The 11,732-nt window shown below is 37.2% G+C and overlaps 1 pseudogene and 1 gene segment (V, D, J or C); one reads left to right on the top strand and one right to left on the bottom strand.

The window, feature by feature from the left end:
• Positions 1-2,722: 2,722 nt before the first annotated feature.
• Positions 2,723-3,332, bottom strand: LOC123651608. The segment is given in 2 exon segments: positions 2,723-3,126; positions 3,251-3,332. Coding segments are annotated over 2 exon segments (381 nt in total).
• A 7,241-nt stretch (positions 3,333-10,573) lies between these two features.
• Positions 10,574-11,144, top strand: LOC118724849 (annotated as a pseudogene).
• The last annotated feature ends 588 nt before the right edge of the window (positions 11,145-11,732 follow it).

The following is an 11,732-nucleotide window of genomic DNA, read 5'->3' as shown; positions in this document are numbered from 1 at the left end:
ATCAGAAAGAATATATGCACCCTATGTAAATAAAGCAGCATTATTTACAATAGCTAAGATTTAGAAACAGCCCGAGTGTACATCAGCAGATGAGTGGATGAAAAGCTGTGGTACAGCCCTAGTTGGTTTGGCTCAGTGGGTAGAGCGTCAGCCTTCGGACTGAAGGGTCCCGAGTTCAGTTCTGGTCAAGAGCACATGCCGGAGTTGTGGACTCAATCTCCAGTCCAGGGTTTGCAAGAGGCAGCCAATCAATGATTCTCTCTCATCATTGATGTTTCTATTTCTCTCTCCCTCTCCCTTCCTCTCTGAAACCAAAACTATATATTTTGTTAAAGCTGTAATACATTTACACAATGGCATACTATGCAGCTGTAAAAGAAAAGAATCTCTTACCCTTTGAGACAATAAGTCAGACTACAATGCTAAGTTAAGTAAGCCAGTAGAAAAAGACAAATATCACATGATCTCACTTATAAGTGGAATCTAAAGAACAAAATAAAATGAACAAAACAGGGCCAGAGGTATGGATGCATGAAATAGAATAGCAGGTCTCAGCGGAGGCGGTTTTGTGGGGGAAGAGAACAGGAAGACATTAACCAAAGAACATTTATACACATATGCATAACCCATGAACAAGACAATGGCATGGAAAGTTGTGGGTTGGGTGGAGAGGGGAAATGGAGAAAATGGGAGACATCTGTAATACTGTCAACAATAAAATAATTTTTTTTAAAAATAAAAAGAATATATGATAAAATTTCATCAATGCCACAGAAGACAGACTAGAAAAGAAAAGAAAGAAGAGCCTATGGAACAAAACCAAAATATTAGGAATGAATCTAAATATACCAGTACTCAAAACATATACAAAAAATTATTTTATTAAATTGATATAAAAATTCTTGCTATATTTTGCTTAAGAGAAAATTCTAAAAACAAAACAAGAAAACTGAACACATAGGATCTGATTTTTCCTGCTGCCCTGAACACAGACTGAAGCCCTCCCACCTGCCCACCCACTGAATCCGCCACACCCACCAAAGAGATATCCCAAAGGAAGGCCAATGCTGCTGAAGGGCCAGTCAAAGGAAACTCTGAGAGAACACCAAGTTAGTGAACTAAGTTAAATCCTATAAGGTGAAATCTAAGAAATAAGAAAAAATATATAAAAAATTAATATTCAGGGGGGAAAAAGTAAACAGAAAAAAAAAGAAAACTGGTAGAGTTGAAATATTAAGGAGAAATTAAGATTTATAAAAAAGGATGAAATTAAAATTTTTAAAATGTTATACCTTTATAGCAGACAATAAAGGAGTTATAATAGCCTTTATATTTTTATCAGTGGTTCCTCAACCTTCATTGTTTTATAATTCAGAATCTTGTATGAACTATAATATTTGTAAACACACATTTCTACTAGTAAATACTCTAAAAACACATTAGGAGAAGGTGGAAAACCCTCATCATCAAAATTGTGTGTAATAATTTTGTGCACAAAGACAGTAAAAAGTTGAATAAAGGCATGGTTAACTGTCTTGCTTATAACCTTCACATTTATTTACTGTCAATTTTAATAGTCTTTTACATGAAATACATCAAAAAGAGAAATTGGGACTCATACTTTTATCAGAGAAATGTGTGGATGGTGGATGGTCTTTCTCCATTGCTAATGGGAATGAGGTTCTTATGATATCTCTAGAAAAATAATTTTCTGAGACTATCAGGGGAGAATGAGTGATTTTTATTTGCATGCAACTACAACCTTGGGTTTCCGGTGTCCCATTTCCCTTAATGCAGCCCTGGAAGAGGTGCAGCTGGGGATTCAGTAGAGCTAGAAGCAGAGTCAGTGTCCAAAGGTGCTGTTCCATATGGAGCTGGGGCCGGTTCAGCATTAGGCCAATTACAGCCCATCAGCCCACAGTGTGGAGCCCACATGGCTGTGAGCAATGTGGGCAAATGTAAGGGACCCAGGAGAGCATGCCCCCTGCAACAAGAGTCCCAAGAATGCAAGCAAGAGAGCTAACTCCTTCATTTAGGAGATGAAATATCACAAATCTTCCCACACTTGCAGTGGCCACATCAATGACTTATTCCCAGGTGTGAATGACAGACTTTACTGGGCATATGTCTATCGCCCACCCTATTCTGTCCTTTTCCTAGGATCTGTGGGTATCAGACCTGGAGAATGTTAAATTGCAGCTTTCAAGTAAAGCTGCCAAAAAGGCATGCCCATAATATTTGGCCTTCCCTTTTGCTCCTTCCCAGTTAGTAATAACTAGATTAAATTACAATGCTATCAATACCAGTGCATCTAATATCTTAAACATTTTAACTAAGTCTTCTTTTTTATATCAATGTTTCATTGCATTGTTTTCTAAATAAAAGCCTGCCTTTGGCCCTAGCCAGTTTTGCTCAGTGGATAGAGCATCGGACTAAGGACCAAAAGGTCCTACATTCTATTCCAGTTAAGGATAGGAACCTTGGTTGACTCCTCCCCAGACTCCTCCCCAGCCTGGGTCCAATCAATGTGTTTCTTTCATATTGATGTTTCTCTCTGACTTTCCCTCTCTCTCCCACTCTCCATAAAATAAGATAAAAATCAATGGGAAAATATTCTTGGGAAAAAGCCTTCCTGTGTCTTAAATACATATGGTATATAGAGATTTACTTATCCTAACTCTCTATTAATGTGCCTAAAAGATTGGAAATTTATATTTGATGTTAAATAATAAAATCCACATAGTGAATCAAACAGTAATAGATACTCAACACCAAGCCTTCTCCTTGCTGCTTAGAGTCTGTGCTCAGCTCCCCCTGCAGTGTCTGTCACTGTGTCACTCAGCGCACAGTAGTACATGGCAGAATCTGACTGGTGGACTGAGGCTTTCTCCAAATGGAAGGCATTTGGCTGTTTTCGGTATGTGGCTACAAATCCTTTGCTGCTTCCCTTCTCATTGTCCCTTGAAGCTTTCAGGAGGAGCTGTGGACCCTCTTCGGGATACTGAACATACCAGAAAAGAGTTGGATACTGTGCGGTTTCATAGGAGCAGTTCACAGTCAGAGAAGCCCCTTCTGAGAGGGTCACTTGGCCTTTTGTCTGGGTCACCAAGTCTCCATGGGTTTGTCCTGAAGAAAAATAAAACAGAACTCTGTCACCTTGGGCATGAAGCTCTTCAATAAAATTAAAGTTAAAGAATTCAGCTGACATAATAGAAGAAATAATCCATATGTTAAGAGGTGTATTACTTACCAAGCAGTAAGAGTACCACAGCCACTAAGCTCAGAGATGAGTTCATCTCTACAGTATCATCCGAATAATTTTCTTGACTCTTAACATGAAGAAACACTGAAGTCACAGTGAAATGATAAATATAAGCCTGTATTTCACACAGGAAATGTTTGTGTTGGGGAGCTGCACCCCTTGGTGGATAGGGAATGAAATGGATGCAAGATTCTTGGGCTCCTCCCAAAGTGGCAATATGTTCTCAGCTAGGACTTGACTTGTTGAGGAACAATCAGTCTTTAGGTAGAGATTAGAAAATTGAACAACAGCTATCTTAAGCTGTCTGGTTGAATTTTATCTTAGGACAAAAGCTAACATGGATGTTCTTTTAGAGTATGTAGGGTATTTCTGTCGTTGGAAGAAAATCAATTTTCTTGAGCATATTAATTCAGTACTATATATTCTCATGTACCTATTGTGATCCTGCCCACTGAATGTCAGAAAAAATATGAGGTTGAAATCAGAGGAAATAATAAAAAGTCAAGTCTTTATTGAATGATTCTTCACTATCCAGCACTGTATCCCAATATAGTAGCGTGATTGACATTTAGTATGTGCCTACTAAATATTTGATAAATTAAACAGAAATAAAGTCTTTCATTGAGGATTCACTACCACATGACATACAATATTTCCTCAGTTTTAAAATATTACCAATTTTAAGAAATGCTATTTTTTTAATAAATTCTTTTCAGGAGATAAAAATACCTATCTTACCAATAGTCAAATATTTCTGAATTTCTTTATCACTTTTTAAAAGAAGAAACATGGTATTTGAAGTTACTAAGTCAATAAAGAGCGATATTACATCAACATCTTAATCTAACTCTGTTTTATTCATTCTAAGATAGCTAATCAATGTGAGTCAGGCAAGGAATACTAGTCCTATAGCCTTAATGCAGATTTAATAACAAAAATGCTTTCTACTATCATCTATTTGCCATATTTTATGGCCAAACTTGAATAAATTAATATTCCCCCATAGGAAGAGAACCCAGGAGATGTCGATTTGCCTCAAAACCCTGGAGTGTAAGTTAGAGCTCTCTTGTTTATCTGTTATCAATTGTTAAAGATATACCAGCTGATATTCATACAACAGCGGATTGAAGAATCAATGTGCGAGTAATTTAAAAATATAGACTCGAATCTCAACACTAATTTTATAAAACATATATTTTAGCTTTTTTTAAAGCTCCCCCAAGTTCTTTTTATTACAGTGAGCCTGAAATCCATTTATAAGATTTCACTTGTAACTGTCCTAGACCAAGGTGATTCTCAAAACTCAGGGAGAAAGCTCTGGGATCAACATGAGGAAATGTCCCTATGACTACACAAATTTTTAAAAACTAGTTATTTTTTTATGAAGTGCAAAAACAAGCACTCTTTTAGTTCCCTTTTTATAACCATTCATTTGTTTTATTAAAAAAAATTTTGTGTATAATCAGGATAAAGTTCTGGAGAAGGACCCATCTTTCTGTAAGGCCTTGCAAACATTTATCCTTAGACACAGGTATGGAAGCTTAGTTCAGGCTGTTTCCTGTAGTTCTTTCTAGATAGATTCAGATCAAGGGCCTTCATGAGTCCTCTGAGTGAACATGTGAATAGTCTCCCGTATGTGAATTAAGAAATTCAGGCCCAGATAATTATGTCAAAACCAGCCACAAAACTATGCTAGGAAGGAATTCTTTTTTATTTTATTTTTTTTTCCTTTATTGATTATGGTATTACTTATGTGTTCATTGCCCCCTCACCTACCCACCTCCAATCATGCCCTCAACCCCCCTGGTGTCTGTGTCCATTGGTTAAGCTTATATGCATACATACATTCCTTTGGTTGATCTCTCCCCTTCACCCTCACCCTTTCCTACCTTCCCTCTGAGTTTTGATAATCTGATTGATGCTTCTCTGTCTCTGGATCTGTTTTTTATTATTATTATTATTATTATTAGTTTATGTTGTTCATTATATTCCATAAATGAGTGAGATCGTGTGATATTTATCTTTCTCTGACTGGCTTATTTCACTTAGCATAATGCTCTCCAGTTCCATCCATGCTGTTGCAAACAGTAAGAATTCCTTCCTTTTTTACTGCAGTGTAGTATTCCATTGTGTAAATGTACCATAGTTTTCTAATCCACTCATCTGCTGATGGCCACTTAGGCTGTTTCCAAATCTTAGCTATTATAAATTGTGCTGCTTTGAACATAGGGTGCATATATCCTTTCTGATTGGTGTTTCTAGTTTATTGAGATATATTCCTAGAAGTGGGGTCACTAGGTAAAATGGGAATTCCAGTTTTAGTTTTTTAAGGAAACTCCATACTGTTTTCCACAATGGCTGCACCAGTCTGCATTCCCACCAGCAGTTAAGGTACCTTTTTCTCCACATCCTCGCCAGCATTTTTCATTTGTTGATTTGTTGATGATAATCATTCTGACAGGTGTGAAAATAGTACCACATTGTCATATTGATTTCCATCTCTCGGATGATTAGTGACTTTGAGCATGTTTTCATATGTCTCTTGGCCTTCCTTATGTGTTCCTTTTCAAAAAGTGTCTATTTAGATTCGTTGCTTGACTGGGTTGTTTATTTTTCTTTTGTCAAGACGTATGAGTTCCCTGTAAATGTTAGAGATTAAACCCTTATTGGAGATAACAATACTTAGTCATTCCACTTTTATGATGTTTAAATTAGTCAAACTCATAGAATGAGAACTCTGGTAGTTGCCAGGATCTAGGGGATGAGTGGGGGAATGCAGTGTTACAAACAGAGGAGTACAAATTTTCAGTTTTTTAAGATTAATAGAGGTCTAGAGATAAGATAGTGCTGCTTCTTAAACAACAATGTAAGTGTACTTAATACCACTCAATTTTACTCTTAAATTTTAAAATGGTAAAAAGAAAAATGTTAAAATAGCAACATTTTAATAAAAATTTATAAAGACACTTTTAAAAAAGATTTCTACTGTGTACATCTGCTTTCCAAATGTAAATATAAGAGTGAGTTACAATACAAGGTCACTTAATAAACATCCATTACCATTCACATTTTATGGCACAGAGAGAATGGCATTAGAATTAGAGGTGGGAGGTGGAAATAGAAGAAAATGAAGATTTTTTTTAATTATGGAACATTAAACAAAGAGAGTCTGGACATGAGTCACATGATGGCAAAAAAAATGCTTTTAGAAGAGCAGTAAAGGTTATGGCAAGAGTGGATAAAGATACTTCACACTCTGCTTCTTAACAATGTTCTCCCAGAGCCACTAATTATTGATCATTTTATTAGTAAGACTGGTGGGAAGTGGTAAATCTACATAATGGAAATGAGCTCTTCCATGCTAGAGTGATAATGAGATGAAAGAACACAAAGTCTGTCACATAGTAGGTGCCTTGTAAAGTAATGAGTGTATCTTAACTCACCTAGCAAATCTAAATCAAAATAACTCATTAAACAATATAAAATAGTATAACCTATAAAAAGAGGAAAATCACAGAAAGATTTCACAACCTTTCTTATTAAAAATAATGCCTATAAAATAAAGAATACTCAATAAATTTATTGAACAAATTGAAAGAAAAATCTTACAATTCCACATATTTTTTTTAAAAAATATGTGATGTTTCTAAAATAATGAGATGTTTCTAAAGTTCCTAAGCTGATTCTTCTAGCTCAATCTGTCAATAAATGGCAAGCTGTCTATTGTGGCTGATCTTTCCCTCCAATAAATAATTTCAACCAAAATTTATAAGGATATGAAGGTTTTTGATAAATGATAACTCTAAACAGTCTATGAATGTAGACGGGTATTTTCATAGAGTGTTTTCCCTCTAATTCTACCTACACTTGTGCTCCCAGAGCCGTGGACACCTCCTGTCTGTGATTTCAATTCCCTGCTTTGGTCAGTACAGCAGGTGATGCAACAAGGAAAGTCCTGGGATTTTGCTCCTTCCAACACACCTCTCAACTGTAGGCTCACTCGGGGTACAGAAATACACTGCTGAGTCCTCCAGCTGTGAAGCTGAGATGACAAGGTTGGCAGAACTCTTTGCTATCTGAAAATTCAATGAGTAGCGGCCTCCTGTGGCATTTTGCTGGCTGTAAGAGTCCTGACGAATAAGGAAAATCATTGCCCCACTGCTGAACTGCTTGTACCAGAATAGATTATAACTTGTAATGCTGGTTTCATATGTGCAATCCAGGCTCACAGCCTCCTTCTCCTGCACCAGTATTACTTGTTGGCCTTGAATCGTCTTCTGGGCAATACTGAATCCTGAAAGAAAAAAATATAAAAAGAAGGACTTGGGAATTATTTTATAGACCCTGCTACTTTTCCTTTCTAGTGTACCCCCGGTCCTTAGGTCTTAAAGGATACTCATTACCACTGGAGCTCCCTGCCTGGCCACATTAAAACTATGACCACCTTTAGAGGGTTGGGGAGTAACATCTTTGATCAAAATACTTTGTGCTTTAGTTTCAGGGCTCTGCAAGGTGAGTGACTCTGACAGATGGAGAAGAGAAATGCTTTGCTTCCTCAGAACAGGAAAGGGGGTTTCCTGGTGCAGCAAGTTTGTGTGGATCACATCAGACTTTTTAGTGTACTGCTGAGAATCTCACCCACACAAACATTCTTTTGCATTAACCAACTCTTAATTTAAAAACAATTACATCCCCTACTGGGGATTGAGAACACAACCCTGGCATGTGCCCTTGACCAAAATGGAACCCTGAACCCTTAGATTTAATGGTGTTTCCAGTGCAGGATCTATAGATACTTTAACCATTTAGCTGGGGCTACAATTATTTTGCAACAAGGAGAATAAATTTTGGCTATTGTATCAAGAAATTGGCAATGATAGGCTATGGGTCTTTGTCGTTTGTCACATTATTAAATAATATCTGTAGGCATGGCTTTCCTTTTATCTTTTTTTATTTTTTAAAATATATTTTTATTGATGTCAGAGAGGAAGGGAGAGGGAGAGAGAGACAGAAACATCAATGATGAGAGAGAATCATTGATCAGCTGCCTCCCACTGGGGATCATCCTTTTATCTTCATACACAACATTTATTGTAATCAGTGATTGTATAATCAGCTCACCCGTGAAAGTGTGTGTGTGTGTGTGTGTGTGTGATGCCTGATGCACCTTACACACACACACACACACACACACACACACACAGAATGGGCCTTCCTTACCCTGGCTGCTGGCATAGCCTTTGCTCCATCTGGAGCTGCCTGTCTGCCTTTGCTCCACCCTGGGCACCTGTATATGCAAATTAACCTGTCCTATTTGTTGGATTAATTTGCATACTCACTCCTGATTGGCTGATGGGAGTCACAAAGGTAGGTCAATTTGCATGTTTCTCTTTTATTGGTGTATATATATTACTTTTACAGCTGGTCATATAGAATATAGAGGACTATGGTAGCTCATTTATGGTGCTAACCAAGGTAATGGTTGACACATAAACTTAATGGCTTGATAACCTAATAACCTAACTCTAATGTCTAATCTGGTCTTTCTAAACATTGCTGAGGTATCACCCTAAACAGAGAGGAGAAAGGGACTTTTGGGACAGGACTGCATGTCTTGGGGCTTCATTCTAGTCTTCAGTAGAAGGAGACTAGTTTATCTCTTATTTGGCACAAGATAGATAATGGAATAGACAATGATAGTGAGGGGGAATATTGACATAATAATTGATAGATTAAAAGCTACAATGATTAAACAGCCTAGCCTTCTTATAATAAAGTTATTGATTTCTATCTTAGGTGAAACAACAACACACAGTCCTGATGAAACATGCTTATTTTATCTTAGGTTATTTCCATAATCCATTACATGTAGTATTTTTTTATTATTATTATTATTTTAATATATTTTATTGATTTTATACAGAGAGGAAGGGAGAGAGATAGAGAGTTAGAAACATCGATGAGAGAGAGTCATCGATCAGCTGCCTCTTACACAACCCCCACTGGGAATATGCCCGCAACCAAGGTACATGCCCTTGACCGGAATCGAACCCGAGACCCTTCAGTCCCCAAGCCGACGCTCTATCCATTGAGCCAAACCGGTCCCGGCTACATGTAGTATTTTTTAAATAAGTGCCAACACTCAGTTTCATCACAGATGTAATGAATGAACATAGCAGTTGGTAAAATCATTGATTTCCTTTCCAATATACAATTTTACTCATGTTTATTTTTAGTGGGTACACTAAAAAAATCCCAGAGATAGATTGCCATTAGGACTTGTGAAATGACCTTATCAGGTACAATTAATTACCAGCTCAGCAGATAAAGTACAAGAAACAGATTCTTTGTTACACATCTACCAACTAGAATGACATTACATATTCTTAAATGATAAGAATGAGGTTTTTCAGAGATCATCAAAAGTAGACATTTTACAGAAGTTAAGTACCAATATGAGATCACAGAAACAAACATGTAATTTCATAAAGTAGGCATCTCTATTCAAAACCACTAGAAGAGCATTCTCCTTGATAATAGAAACCACTGATTGTCATGCTCTCTTTTGCATTCTTTTGTTTTTAATCCTTTTAGAGAAATATTCCCACTTTGATAGTAGAATGTTTTATATTTCTGATTTACCTGATTTTGTTTTCTTGCTAGTAAAACAACTTTCTTAGATAGAGACTTTATTTGAGATAATACCCACCCAAATGCTAAGTTCAGCTTTACAAAGCCATTGCTAGTGCAACAAAGTAAAGAGTTGTCGGATGGGTCATTCAATGTTAATCTTAGAAAATCCAAATAATAACTGTACTCCAATTAGTACTGTTAGGGTGAATCTTCATCAGGAGGGTGCAGTTTGATTCCCTGTCAGGGTACATGCCTGGTTTGGGTGTGTGGGAGGCAGACAATGGATGATTCTCTCTCACATTGATGTTTCTATCTCTCTTTCCTTCTCCCTTCCTCTCTGAAATCAATAAAAACTTTTTTTTTTTTTTAAAGAAGATTGTGGTCAGTAATGTTTCATTCAGCCAAGACAAAACATGTAGATTAGGCAGGGAAATTTGTAACAAGCTATCTTTCAACTAGTCAAATGCCTTTATGCAAAAAGCAGGTCTAATTAACTAATAATAAGGTGGCTGATCAATATATAAAAAATAACCTGCTCTTTCCCTTCAGCATGCCACTGAAGAGCCTGGTGTCGCCATGGGTCGCCAGTATTGTAAGAACAAACCTTACCCACAGTCTCACTTCTGCCTCCGTGTCCCTGATGCCGAAATCCGCATCTGTGACCTGGGGCGGAAGAGCACACTCTGCATCCACATGGTGTCAGATGAACATGAGTAGCTCTCCTCCGAAGCCCTGGGGGCCGCTCAGATCTCTGCCAACAAGTCAGTGGTGAAAAGCTGTGGGAAAGATGGCTTTCACATCCGAGTGCGGCTGCACCCCTCCCACGGCATCCGCATCAACAAGCTGCTGTCCTGTGCTGGGGCCGGCAGGCTCCAGACAGGTGCGCGGGTGCCCTTGGAAAGCCCCAGGGCATAGTGGCCAGAGTCCACATTGGCCAAGTCATCGTGTCCATCTGCACCAAGCTGCAGAACAAGGAGCATGTGATTGAGGCCCTACACAGAGCCAAATTCAAATTCCCTGGCCGCCAGAAGAGCCACACCTCCAAGAAGTAGTGCTTTACTAAATTTAAGGAGGATGAGTTTGAAGACAGGGTGGCCGAGAAGCGCCTCATCCCACATGGCTGTGGGTCAAATACATCCCAAATCGTGGTCCCCTGGACAAATGGTGGGCCCTACACTCGTGAGAGTCTCAGTGCTGCCTCTCACCTTACACCCACCAATAAATGAACTTTCTATTAAAAAAAAAAAAATCCTACATAGCACAAAAAGAAGGATTTAAATCATAATGGGAACAAAAAATTAAAAGCCTAAGAGTAAATTTAATTATCTCAAAGCAACAGAGCTTTATTGAGAAAATCATATATGAGAAAAAATAGTACTTAAATAATCAAATATAAACATTAAAATATTTGTTATTCATGAATCAACTAATAAATTTATTCTATCACAAACCTTAAATTAAAATGATAAATACCAGAATTCACTTTTCTTTCTTTAACAAGTATATTGTGATTATCAAATATGTGAAAAAGTTCATTCTAGGTACTGAAGCTACTGCAGTGAATAAATACACAAATCTGTCTTCTAAATTCTATGAGACAGCAAATGCGAACATATACCTACATAATAGGTACAAGAGAATAGATTTGTGAGTTTAATTGGAAGCTCAAATTCTAAAGTCACTTTCTGTCCTAATATCCTCAAGTACACAAATAATGTATACAATTACTCGGCTCTAAAAGAAATAACACTTTCTTAACAAGAAAGTGGTCAGAGCAAATAGAAAAGGCTGTCACATTTTGACACAAATATAGAACAAAATTAATATCCTATAATAA

The sequence above is a fragment of the Pipistrellus kuhlii genome, unplaced genomic scaffold (genome assembly GCF_014108245.1).
Source record: "Pipistrellus kuhlii isolate mPipKuh1 unplaced genomic scaffold, mPipKuh1.p scaffold_m20_p_1, whole genome shotgun sequence".
Taxonomy (NCBI): domain Eukaryota; kingdom Metazoa; phylum Chordata; class Mammalia; order Chiroptera; family Vespertilionidae; genus Pipistrellus; species Pipistrellus kuhlii.
This window is presented reverse-complemented; position numbering and strand designations above follow the sequence as displayed.